The sequence below is a fragment of the Odocoileus virginianus genome, chromosome 16 (genome assembly GCF_023699985.2).
Source record: "Odocoileus virginianus isolate 20LAN1187 ecotype Illinois chromosome 16, Ovbor_1.2, whole genome shotgun sequence".
Taxonomy (NCBI): Eukaryota; Metazoa; Chordata; class Mammalia; order Artiodactyla; family Cervidae; genus Odocoileus; species Odocoileus virginianus.
The window spans coordinates 9680194-9694071 of NC_069689.1; the positions used below are offsets into that span (position 1 = coordinate 9680194).

Below are 13878 nucleotides of genomic sequence, written 5' to 3' on the forward strand. Positions count from 1 at the left end.
CCTGAGCCCACGGCCGCAACTACTGAAGCCTGCGCTCCACAACAAGAGAAGCCACTACAGTGAGAAGCCCACACCCTGCAACAGAGCAGTCCCGGCTCACTCAGCTAGGGAAAGTCCACCCGGAGCAGTGAAGACCCCAGCACAGCCAAGAGGATAAACTAAAAAAAAAAACAATTTTTAAAAAGTATTGTGAGTCCTTCTTTAAAAACAAAGACTTTGCCAACAATTCTACTTTAGAGAGAAAATATATTTAAAGATTATTTTTCATAACTGCATTGATACATAAAACCTCTTTTAAGATACCCAAACACTCAAGGCTCAAATCCACTGTTAATATCATAATTTTTAGCAATACATCTATTTCATATAATCAATCCTTCATTTAACACATTACTTAATAATGGGATTTTTACCGCACTAACAGCATTAAGATATCAATCTAGTATTCTTTCATACAAGTCTGCAAATGAGATAGACCTTAATAATATCAAGGAGCCTACATAAAAGAACTGCTAGTTTAAAATAAGATGAACTAGGGTTAAGCAGTTGAGTGTTTACTGATGTCTTCACTGTGCTTGTTGTGCGGCCACAAACAAAGGTGCTGCTTTCAGGGGGTCTCATGGCCTAGGAAGGACGCAGCTAGCTTCGACATGCTCAGGAGAGGGGTGGACTGGCAAGGTTGTTGCCTTCAGGGTGCAGTCAGCTGCACACCAAGTGTCTCGTGGCATGGTATTTTTCAAACAGTGAAATACGATCATAAATACAAGACTATATATATGACATATACATGACACCACCCTTACGGCAGAAAGCGAAGAGGAAGAGCCTCTTGATGAAAGTGAAAAAGGAGAATAAAAAAGCTGAATTAAAACTCAACATTCAAAAAACTAAGATCATGGCATTTGATCCCATCAGTTCAGTTCAGTTCAGTTGTCGCTCAGTCGTGTCTGACTCTTTGTGACCCCACGGACCGCAGCATGCCAGGCCTCCCTGTCCATCACCAACTCTCGGAGTTTACTCAAACTCATGTCCACTGAGTCAGTGATGTCATCCAACCATCTCACCCTCTGTTGTCCCCTTCTCCTCCTGCCTTCAATCTTTCCCAGCATCAGGGTCTTTTCCAATGAGTCAGTTCTTTGCATCAGGTGACCAAAGTATTGGAGTTTCAGCTTCAGCATCAGTCCTTCCAATAAATATTCAGGACTGGTTTCCTTAAGAATGGACTAGTTGCATCTCCTTGCAGTCTAAGGGACTCTCAAGAGTCTTCTCCAACACCACAGTACAAAAGCATCAATTCTTTGGTGCTCAGCTTTCTTTGTAGTCCAACTCTCATATCTACATGTGACTACTGGAAAAACCATAGCCTTGACTAGACAGACATTTGGTGGCAAAGTAATGTCTCTGCTTTTTAAAATGCTGTCTAGGTTGGTCATACCTTTTCTTCCAAGGAACAAACTTCTTCTAACTTCACGACTGCAGTCACCATCTGCAGTGATTCTGGAGCCCCCCAAAATAAAGTCTGCCACCGTTTCCCCATCTATTTGCCATGAAGTGATGGGACCAGATGCCATTTTCTTAGTTTTCTGAATGTTGAATTTTAAGTCAACTTTTTCACTCTCCTCTTTCACTTTCATCAAGAGGCTCTTTAGTTCTTCTTTGCTTTCTGCTGAAAGGGTGGTGTCATCTGCCTATCTGAGGTTATTGATATTTCTCCCAGCAATCTTGATTTCAGCTTGTGCTTCTTCCAGCCCAGCATTTCTCATGATGTACTCTGCATATAAGTTAAATGAGCAGGGTGACAATATACAGCCTTGACGTACTCCTTTTCCCTATTTGGAACCAGTCTGTTGTTTCATGTCCTGTTCTAACTGTTGCTTCCTGACCTGCATACAGATTTTTTAGGAGACAGGTAAGATGTTCTGTTATTCCCATCTCTTTAAGAATTTTCCAGTTTGTTGTGATCCACAGTCACAGGCTTTGGCATAGTCAGTAAAGCAGAAGTAGATGTTTTTCTGGAACTCTCTTGGTTTTTGGATAATCCACAGGGTGTTGGCAATTTGATATCTGGTTCCTCTGCCTTCTCTAAATCCAGCTTGAACATCTGGAAGTTCACGGTTCATGTACTGTTGAAGCCTGGCTTGGAGAATTTTGAGCATTACTTTGCAAGCGTGTGAGATGAGTGCAATTGTGCGGTAGTTTGGGCATTCTTTGGGACTGCCTTTCTCTGGGATTGGAATGAAAACTGACCTTTTCCAGTCCTGTGGCCACTGCTGAGTTTTCCAAATTTGCTAGCATACTAAGTGCAGCACTTTCACAGCATCATCTTTTAGGATTTCAAATAGTTCAACTGGAATTCCATCACCTCCACAAGCTTTGTTTGTAGTGATGCTTCCTAAGGGCCACTTGATTTTGCATTCCATGATGTCTGGCTCTAGGTGAGTGATCATATCTTATCTGGATCATGAAGATCTTTTTTGTATAGTTCTTCCGTGTATTCTTACCACTTCTTCTTAATCTCTTCTGCTTCTGTTGGGTCCATACCATTTCTGTCCTTTCTTTTGCCCATCTTTGCATGAAATGTTCCTTTGGTATCTCTGATTTTCTTGAAGAGATCGCTAGTCTTTCCTATTCTATTGTTTTCCTCTATTTCTTTGCATTGATCACTGAGGAAGGCTTTCTTATCTCTCCTCGCTATTCTTTGGAACTCTGCATTCAAATAGGTATATCTTTCCTTTTTTCCTTTGCCTTTCACTTCTCTTCTTTTCATAGAAGAGAAGGCATCCTCAGACAACCATTTTGCCTTTTTGCATTTCTTTTTATTGGGGATGGTCTTGATCCCTGCCTCCTGTATAGTGTCACGAACCTCCGTCCATAGTTCTTCAGGCACTTTGTCTATCAGATCTAATCCCTTGAATCTATTTCTCACTTCCACTGTATAATCATAAGGGATTTGATTTAGGTCATACCTGAATGGTCTAGTGGTTTTCCCTACTTTCTTAAATAAGTCTGAATTTGGCAACAAGGAGTTCATGATCTGAGCCACAATCAGCTCCTGGTCTTGTTTTTTGCTGACTGTATAGAGCTTCTTCATCTTCAGCTGCAAAAAATATAATCAATCTGATTTCAGTATTGACATCTGGTGATGTCCATGTGTAGAGTCTTCTCTTGTGTTGTTGGAAGCAGGTGTTTGCTATGACCAGTGCATTCTCTTGGCAAAACTCTATGAGCCTTTGCCCTGTTTCATTCTGTACTCCAAGGCCAAATTTGCCTGTTACTCCAGGTATTTGTTGACTTCCTCTTTTTGCATTCCAGTCCCCTGTAAAGAAAATGACATCTTTTTGGGGTGTTAGTTCTAGAAGGCCTTGTAGGTCTTCATAGAACCGTTCAACTTCAACTTCTTCAGCTGAATTCAGACTTTAATTGAAGAAAGTAGGGAAAACCACTAGACCATTCAGGTATGACCTAAATCAAATCCCTTATGATTAGTGAGAAATAGATTCAAGGGATTAGATCTGATAGACAAAGTTACTGGTCAGGGCATAGACTTGGATTACCATGATATTGAATGGTTTGCCTTGGAAACGAACAGAGATCATTCTGTCGTTTTTGAGATTCCATCCAAGTACTGTATTTCAGACTCTCCTGTTGACTATGATGGCTACTCCATGTCTTCTAAGGGATTCTTCCCCACAGTAGTAGATATAATGGTCATCTGAGTTAAATTTACCCATTCCAGTCCATTTTAGTTTGCTGATTCCTAAAATGTCGATGTTCACTCTTGCCATCTCCTGTTTGACCACTTCCGATTTACCTTCATTCATGGACGTAACATTCCAGGTTCCTATGCAATATTGCTCTTTACAGCATCAGACTTTACTTCCATCACCGTCGCATCCACAGCTGGGTGTTGTTTTTGCTTTGGCTCTGTCTCTTCATTCTTCCTGGAGTATTTCTCCACTGATAACCAGTAGCATATTGGGCACCTACCAACCTGGGGAGTTCATCTTTCAGTGTCCTATCTTTTTGCCTGCTCATGGGGTTCTCAAGGCAGGAACACTGAAGTGGTTTGCCATTCCCTTCTCCAGTGGTCCCATCACTTCACGGCAAATAGATGGGGAAACAATGGAAACAGTGACAGACTTTATTTTGGGGGGCTCCAAAATCACTGCAGATGATGATTGCAGCCATGAAATTAAAAGATGCTTTTTCCTTGGAAGAAAAGCTATGACCAACCTAGACAGCATATTAAAAAGCAGAGACACTACTTTGCTGATAAAGGTTCATCTAGTCAAAGCTATGGTTTTTCCAGTAGTCATGTATGGATGTGAGAGCTGGACCATAAAGAAAGCTGAGCACCAAAGAATTGATGCTTTTGAATTGGGGTGCTGGAGAAGACTCTTGAGAGTCCCAGGAGATCAAACAAGTCAATCCTAAAGGAAATCCAGTCCTGAATATTCACTGGAAGGACTGATGCTGAAGCTGAAGCTCCAATACTTTGGGCACCTGATGTGAAGAACTGACTCATTTCCCTGATGCTGGGAAAGACTGAAGGCAGGAGAAGAGGATGACAGAGGATGAGATGGCTGGATGGCATCACTGACTCGATGCACATGAGTTTGAGCAAGCTCCAGGAGTTGGTGATGGACAGGGAAGCCCGGCGTACTGCAGTCCATGGGGTCGCAGGGAGTCGGACAGGACTGAGCAACTGCACTGAACTGACACACATGACCATATAAACAGCTAGAAGAGCCACCACAAAGGGAGCACCCGTGCAGTCCCCACTCGTCCTGGGAAAGGGGACACCAAGAGCACCTTCGAAGCCCTCTATGCCCCGCACCCCTCCCACCCGACGGCACCCCCACTGCTGTGGAACTGGGATCCACCACTCCCATGCTCTTATTCAGAGCGTTCATGCTTGTGTGTTTACACACAGCAGTGTACAGAAGTGCCTAAGGCACAGATCCACACTGGTGAATGGCACCCGAAGGACCTGCCCTCCAGCCTCCTGACCCGGGTATTCAATCCACTCAGTGTCCTGCTGTTCATCAGCCCGGAGGGCTGTCTTGTGATCACCCAACTCACACGAAGCCGAACCTTGAAGCCAACGCATGATTGTTTCACAGTGAATGAATGCTGCACAAACCAGAAGGCTCGTGTGGAGACAACCAGCACTCCGCCCCCGCTGGCCAATGTAGGTGGGCAGCAAGTTCTAGCTCAAAAGCTGCTCAGCAAGCATGGGGCAACTTCTGATGAAACCTCAATAAGCCTCAGCGCTAGCCACACCAAGGGCATCACAGCCCTCAGGGAGTCGCTACCCCCACCTCCAGCAAAGCCCGGTTCAGCCCAACGTTCAATTTCCCGAAGTTACACAGCAGCCTGCCTGCCCTCTCCTCTGTCATATACTCTTCCTTTTGAAATGAAAACACTTCTGTCCTATTCTGGCCTGGGAGCCACTCTTCTGTCTCTTTAAGGAGACTCTGTCCTCCAAAGAGCTAATCTATTATGTGTTTAACTCTTCTTTTTCCCTCCTTTCCAGCTTCCGGGGAGCGGGGTGGGGAAACTTCTTGTTGCCTCTAAGTGGCAACTTAACTTCCTCAAACAGAAATCTAGTAATTAGCTTAAGAGAAAAACCTCTGATTTGCAAGAGGCCAGCAGTGGTTTTCTGGACAATCACGTCACCAATAGGTCTTAGCCAAGTTTCTTAGGCTCCTTGGCAGGCACTTTCCCCTTTATACACAAAACAAAAAACATCAGGGAAAAAGTGTTCGTTGTGAGCAAGCTCAAGGAAGCTGTTAAGTCTGACAAGGCTTTCTTTATGAGCCGCTTTTGGTGTGTCAAAGCTGAACCTTCAGTAGAAACTGCTAGCACATCAAGTAACCAACAAATCTGAACTACTTCGAAATGTTTAAGAAGACTCAAACAAGATTTAAACTCATTAAATTCATAAGAAATGTTTCACTATTCTTTCACTAGCAAAGAACTACAGTTTAAAGTTTCAATATTTACACAACTTTTTAAAGATCTGAAAGTTAAACCAAGGCATCTTCTTCTGGAACAATTTCCTTGAGGCGAATCGGAGTAGGAAAGGTCTACTAGGCTTGAAGTAAGTCCCAGGGCCTGGGACTCTATCATTAGGGACGATCTTAAGGAGAAAGAAAAGGCAGATTACCTAGAGGAAAACAATTAGACCTCTGGCAGAAGTCTCAGAAGTGGAAAGACAATGGTATAGCACCTTTGAAGTGCTAAGACAAAATAACCATACAAAGTGAGGGAGGGATCAGGTTTCACTTCCACCCCTATATTCCTGTCCAACTGCTGATACCATTTACCAGAAAATCTTTGTATTATCACTTTGTGGGTTTTTTGGCTTCTCTAGTCTGTTCTGATGACCTCTTTATCTCTTATGTAGTAATACCACACTGTCTTAATCACCAAAGCTTTACGCTTTACAAGTCTTGTTACTCAGCAACAAATATAAGGGTTATTACTTCCATCAGGACACAGGAGGCATTAGATACCTTTGGCTGACATGGTGATTCAAAAGCTCTCATTCCTGCATCACTTTAAAAAATACAACAGGCATTAGTCAATGAGCCATTCACGACGTTCCCTCACACGCCCAGGGCTCCCCTTCCTTCCCCCTGGGCCCTCCACCAGGAAGCTCCTCCTGGTGGGCTGTTCCCTCTGTGGAGGTCTGTTTGAACCTGCCACCTGCTCAGTCAGCAGCCACTCTTGCTGGCAGCTCCCCTCTCCCCGCGCTGCTCCCCTTCCCCCAGCACTGCTCCCCACCCGGCCAAGCGGCCTTCTCATACTCATTTCTTGCTCTCCGGGTTAGAAATGGTGTGTTCTCCATTGCATTTCCAAGTCCTAAAATGGGCCTGGCACATGGTAAACACTCAATAAACACTTACTGAATAAATTCACCAGGAGACCAGTATGGAAAAGTTGCAGGAATGAGAACTCAGTTAGGCTTAACACAAAAGCAGTTTTGAAGGCAAATCTATGAAATTTCAACGAGCTAGGTGCTAAAGAGAGATCACACATTTAATTTCAAAGCAAAAAACCAGAAACCCAGGTCAACTTGTCTTTCTGGCTTTCTGGTCTCTTATATATGTCACACCCATATATCTAACAACAGGTTTATAACACTTCTGTACTTATTAGCTCCTCACAGCATCTCCTTCATGCTTTTGCACTTAGCAAGGAAGCATTTCCTGTCTCCATCTGCCCTCTCCCACTAACTTGTGTAAGGAAAAAAGGTTTCTAAAAGCATTATTCTTGAAAACATGTCAGACTTTATCATATAAAAGATCTGCTTTCTTCTTTTGGAAAATAACTTCATTTAAAAACATAATCTTTCACCCATGCAAGCCACACATGGATTTATTAGAGGGTAAACTAATTTTTGTCCTTTTATACAGTTATGAGGTTCTCACGACAAGTACACTGGGGTGGTTTGCCATTCCCTCTGCCAGTGAGGCAGAAAGAGAAGAGGAACTAAAGAGCCTCTTTTTTTTTTTTTTAAGAGGCTCTTAAAGAGGGTGAAGGAGGAGAGTGAACAAGCCGGCTTAAAACTAAGGATTAAAAAACAAAGATCATGGCATCCGGCCCCATTACTTCAAGGCAAATAGAGGGAGAAAAGGTGGAAGTAGTGACAGATTTCCTCTTCTTGGGCTCTAAAATCACTTCGCGTGGTGACTGCAGCCGTGAAATCAGAAGATGTTTGCTTCTTGGCAGGAAAGCTATGACAAACCTAGACAGTGTGCTGGAAAGCGGAGATATTACCCTACTGACAAAGGTCCGTAACAGCCAAGGCTATGGTCTTCCCAATGGTCACACACAGTTGTGAGAGCTGGACCGTAAAGAAGGCGGAGCACCCAAGAATAGATGCCTTTGAACTGCAGTGCTGGAGAAGACTCCTGAGAGTCCCGTGGACTGCAAGGAGATCAAACCAGTCAATCTTAAGGGAAGTCGACCCTGAATACTCAATGGAAGGATTGAGGCTGAAGTTGAAACTCCAGTAATTTGGTCATCTGATACGATCAGCTGATTCACTGGAAAATTCCCTGATGTTGGGAAAGATAGAGGGCAGAAGGAGAAGAGGGCGTCAGAGGATAAGATGGCTGGATGGCATCACTGATGCAATGGACATTAACTTGGGCAAACTTCTGGAGATGGTGAGGGATACAGAGGTCTGGAGAGCTGCAGTCTATGGGGTTACAAAGAGTCAGACACAACTGGGCAACTGAACAACACGAAACTAATTTTTATTTACCTTCCCATAAAACCTTAGACATTCCCTAAACTAAACTAGTTGAGGGACCTCCCCCATGCTCCAGTGGTTAAGGTTGTGTACTTCCACTGCAGGGGGGCATGGGTTTGATCCCTGGTTGGGGAACTAAGATCCCATATGTCTCAGTGTGGCCAAAATTTTAAAAAATTTAAAAAAACAAACAAACAAAAAAAACCTAGCTGATGCACCTCTCAATTGTCACTATGAAATTCCAAAGAAACTCTCAGTTAATCTGTTTCTATTGTCCTCTAAATCCAGACTTTTGTGGAAGCCCTGCCTCCCCACACAGGAAGACAGCAAAATGGTTAGGCAACCAGCTATGTGGCTTGGGGCAGGAATCTTGCTGTTTCTTTATCTGTAAAACACAGGGATTGTACCAAATGATTCTAAGACTCCCATCTCTGAAGCCGAAAATTACAGTAACAATGACATAAATATTTAATTCATCCTCAGCTCACACAACTGAAGACAGTCAAACTCAAAACAAATCTTTATGTTGTTGTGTTTATACAAGTAACAGATGAATATACACTTATTGTCCAAATTCTAATAAGTCCACAATATTTAAAGTAAAAAATAATAAAGTAGAAAAAATAGACACTTCCCCTCTCTTCCCGCTCCCATTCTCAGTCCCCTCTATCGTCATAATGAATAGATTCCTCCAGATCCTTTCCTATGTGTTTTACATACAGACATTTGTTTTCAAACCCTAATATTCTAAATCCAAATTCTCTGTTCTCTTCAAAACGAGAAGTTTTATTTTCTACTTCCTTTGTGATTCTCCACAATATGCTTATACTCTATACCCAATGGGTATTCAAAAACCCTTTTAATACTGAGTTGCTGAGTGTGCATTTGGGCCCAGTAAAATATGCTCTCCTATGACCCTATGCATGGAACTTCCCAGGGTCCCCTTCTCCCTTCCTAGGTCCAGTCATCTGCACCATATTCCCCCAGTTCTGCTCGTCCCTGCAGAAGCTGTCCTCACATGGCACACCCCTCCAGAGTTCACGGGGCTCATCCAATAAACAGAAAACTAGTTCCAGTAAAACCAGGAAACTGGTATCAGATGCAACTTGTACTTTCACTCTGGGGAGTACTAAGCTCTTGCTTCCGTAAGTTTTGTTTTAGTTTGGAGGCTGAAATTTTAAAAATAGTTATAGGCATGCCTCGTTTTATTGTGCTTCACGGATACAGTGTTATTTTACAAATTAAAGGTCTGTGGTTTTTATGCAAAGTCTGCACCAATTTAAATTTATTGAGGAGTGTTTTATGACCAAGAATACAGTCTGTCCTGGTGACTGTTCCATGTTCACTTGTAAAGAATGTGCTCTGAGCTGCTTTTGGGTGGAGTGCTCTGTAAACATCACTTAGATCACAAAGCTGGATGGGGCTGCTCGGGTCTGCTACACATCTGCTGATTTTCTGTCTGCTACTATTACCGACAGTGGGTGTTGACATTTCCAACTAGAACTGCAGATTTTTCAACTTCTTCTTTCAGCTATGTCAGTTGCTGCTTCATATGTCGTGAAGCCCTGTTGTTAAGGAACACGATACACATTTAGGACCACTGTGCCTTATCACTGAACTGACGCTTCTGTCATTAAATACTGTCTCTCTGGTTATTTCCTTGCTCAGAGGACTACTCTGATATTAATACAGCCAGTCAGCATTCTTTTTCAAATACCTTCATTTATGTTTGGCTGTGCTGGGTCTTTGCTGCTGTGTGGGCTCTTCTCCAGTCTCAGCGAGTGGGGCCGCTCCGCAGTTGCGGAGCAAGGGCTGCTCATTACAGTGGTTCCCTTGTTGCGGAGCATGGGCTAGAGGGCACGCGGGCTGCGGGGGCACCAAGGGCTCCAGGGCGCAGGCTCAGGAGCCCTCACACAGGCTTAGCTGCTCTGGGCGCCTGCGACCTTCCTGGGCCAGGGATCGAACCTGTGTTTCCTTCACTGGCAGGTGCATTCTTTACACTGAGCCACCAGGGAAGCCCTCGACCTTCTTTTGATCAGCATTTACATAGTATATTTTTTCATCCTTTGGCTTTTATCTATTGACGTGATTATATTTGAATGAGTTTCTTATAAACAACAAATAGTTGTTTGTGAGTTTCTTTTCCATCCCAATAATTGTTTTTAATTGATGTGCATGGATCATTTTCATTTAACATAATTATTGGCATGTTTTGATTTAAGTCTATGATTTTATTTGTTTTTTGTTTGTTACTCCTGCGTTTCCTTCTTCTGTTTAACCTTTCTTGATTTTCCGAGAACTGTCTCAACATACTTTAACATTCTATTTTGGTGTGTTGATAGTAATTTTTTACTACACCGTGCTGTACAGCGGTTTTCAGTGGCTGCTCTAAGGATTACCGTCTCAAATGCGGGAGATACACAAACCCACACATGCACATACATATACACACACAGCTTTCCAAAATCTACTTAGACGCAGCATTTACCCTCTTCAAGTAGAATGAAGAAACCCTGCTACCTTATAGGTCCCTTACTCTCCCCTCTTACATTATAATTTTTTTATATGTTACTCCATATGTATGAACGGAAAACTTGATCAGACAATGATATAATTTTTTCTGTCAAATATATTTAAAAAGAACTCAAGAGGAGGGAAACAGCCTAGTGCATTTACTATTATTCTTCCTTCATTACTGGTGTTCCAAGTTTCCTTCTGGTATCAATTATCATTTGTCTAAAGAACTTCCTGAAGCAATTATTTAGAGCCGGTGTGCTGGCAATGAATGCCTTTAGTTTTCCTTCATCCGAAAACATTTTTATGTTTCACCTTCTTTCCTAATAGATATTTTTGCTGGATAAAAATTCTGAGCTGACAATTCTTTTCTTTCAACACTTTATACATGCTACACCAACATCTTCTAGTTTCCGATGAGACTTCCCATCATTCAATTAATTGTCCTCTACAAGTAATGTGTCATTTTCTCTGGCTGCTTTTAAGATTTCTGTCTTGAGTTTTTAGATGTTTGATTAGAATGTGTCTGGGCATGGACTTCTTTGCTCTATCCTGTGCAGGGGGCGGTCACTGCTGGAGTCATTAAGTTTTCCTTGTTCAGTACTAAACTATTTGAGAGATTTCAGATTAATTCATAATTACTGTACAGCAAGGAAATCAAACCAGTCAATCCTAAAGGAAATCAACCCTGAATATTCATTGGAAGGACTGACGTTGAAGTTGAAGCTCCAGTACTTTGGCCACCTGATGCGAAGAACTGACTCATTTGAAAGACCCTGATGGTGGGAAAGACTGAGGGCAGGAGGAGAAGGGGGCGACAGAGGATGAGCTGGTTGGATGGCATCACCGACTCAATGGACATGAGTTTGAGCACGCTCTGGGAGGTGGTGAAGGACAGGGAAGCCTAGCGTGCTGCAGTCCGTGAGGTCACAAAGAGTTGGACGCGACTGAGGACTGAACCAAGACAACAATTCAGAGCCACGGTTTTAAAGACTCACTATACAGTGGTCTGAGACATTCGGGGGTCAGATCAGTCACACCCATGCCCTACTAATCAAGAAAAGAGATAGCAACAGTTTTCATTTTTGTACAAAAAATACAAACTCCAGAGTCAATCTGCCCAGGTTCAGACCATAGTGTCACCACTTTCTGGCTATCTTGCAAGTCACTCAACCTCTCTGAGCCTCAGTTGTCTCCCTGATAAAACGGAGAGGACAAAACAACATAGAGCTGTTTTGTCTACCTCGTAGAATTCTGTGAGGATAAAATGAGTTAATATATGTAGAGGGTTTAGAATAATGCCTGGCACATAGTAAGTACTATATGGATGCTAACCATTTGTGTTATTTTAATTGACTACAGAGGCTTAAGAAAAACCAACTTTATAAATTAAACTTTAATAAGTTGATACTGATTAAAATATTGATATTTGTAAATACTTCTCTTAAATACAAAAGCCTTGTCTTAGTCTGCAAAAGTCCACTAAGCACAGTGTAGAGCCCCATGTGGTCACCCTTGCGTCTCTCACAAAGCCCATGTGCTTATAAATCACAGGTACTAATGAAACAGGTGAGTACGGTGATGGTCCATCCCCAGCATCTACAACACACAGAGATGCCTGAGGCAGCAACCCAGAACAGAGGTCAGCCAGGACCCCAACAGCAGGGCGCTACAGCAGAGTCCGCATACATGTTCCGGCACCTAGCCAACACTGATCCTGATCCATTTTTCTTAATAATTTTGCTATAATACCTAGATTATTTGAGAGCCAATCAGTCAAAGTACTCTCAGAAAATACTCAGAGAGACTTCTCTGATGATCCAGTGGTTAAGACTCTGTGCTCCCATTGTAAGGGATCCGAGTCCAATCCCGCGTGCCACATGGTATGGCCAAAAAATTTTTTACAAAGAAGAAGAAAAACACTTAGAAAATTGTGCCTCTTTTCAAAGTGTTAAACACTGTAATGCTCTCTTTTAAAGTAATGCTGGGTGCTCGCTTCGGCAGCACATGTGCTAAAATTGGAACAATTAATGCTGGATTTCTGGAGGCAAGAAAAACAAGTTCAAACATTGCATTTTTAGTTGCACTCCACCTGAAGGACGGCTGTAAGGTACTCTTCGGGTGGGACACTCAGGCCATGCTTCGGAAGTAGCTCGGAAGCAACCCCCCCACCCTGGACTCACAGGCGTGTCACACACCAGCCAGGGCCCTGGCTCAGGGGGACATGAGCGCGCCCACCTCGAAGTTGTACTTCCTCATCTGGCCGTGCTGCCGGCAGTACAGGTAGAGCATGCCGATGCTGCTGCCCACCGCGATGTAGTCCCCATTGGTGTCGAGGGCCGTGAGGTAGACCACCAGCGAGCGGAAGCCCTTCTGGATCTTCGTGGGGATGGCATTCAGCAGATAGTACAGCGGGCAGAACTCTCTGAAGGTAACGGGCTCTGACACAGACGCCATGGCCAAGGTCTCCACCGCTGACCTTCAGGCAGGACGAGAGATCTTAACCGGCATCTGGGGAGACCTGGGGCTGAAGAACAAGGCATTGTAACGCTTTCGATGTCTAGTCATGCAAAGACAAATCAGGTTTCACAGTGGGAATGAGGGGCTTTCAGGTGGGTATAAATTATCGTCAGAGCTTAATTCCACAGGGAAGGTAAACCAAGTGCCATTAAGATTAATTCTGAGGACTTCCCTGGGGTTCAGTGGGTGAGAATCCGCCTGTCAGTGCAGGGGACACGGGTCTGACCCCTCGTCCTGAAGATCCCACACGCCGACGCACCACCAGGGCTGAGTCTGCACTTGGGAGCCCTGGAGCCGCAGCTCCCGCGCCTGCACTCTCGAGTCCGCACCCCACAGCAGGGGAGCTTCTGTGGTGAGAGGCCGGGCACCACGGCCAGAGGGGTCGCCGCTCACGGCGAGCAGAGGGAGCCCGCACAAAGGAGCGGAGACCCGGCACAGTCATAAATGAGTAAATGAACGAAACCGTAAGGAGCTTCTGCGGCGAGAGGCCGGGCACCACGACCAGAGGAGCCGCCGCTCACTGCGAGCAGAGGGAGCCCGCACAAAGGAGCGGAGACCCGGCACAGTCATAAATGAGTAAA

General features: G+C 43.9%; 1 protein-coding gene across 5 annotated transcripts in view; it reads right to left on the reverse strand.

Moving 5' to 3' along the window:
* Positions 1-13878, reverse strand: part of TECPR2 (tectonin beta-propeller repeat containing 2) — a 100114-nt gene that overhangs the window by 73545 nt on the left and 12691 nt on the right. For all 5 annotated transcript variants that reach the window (XM_020913468.2, XM_020913470.2, XM_070477789.1 and 2 more), the window contains exon 2: positions 13016-13304. In XM_020913468.2, coding sequence (XP_020769127.2) covers positions 13016-13234 — 219 coding nt within the window. In that variant the 5' untranslated portion in view covers positions 13235-13304. The remainder of the gene's footprint in view (positions 1-13015; positions 13305-13878) is intronic.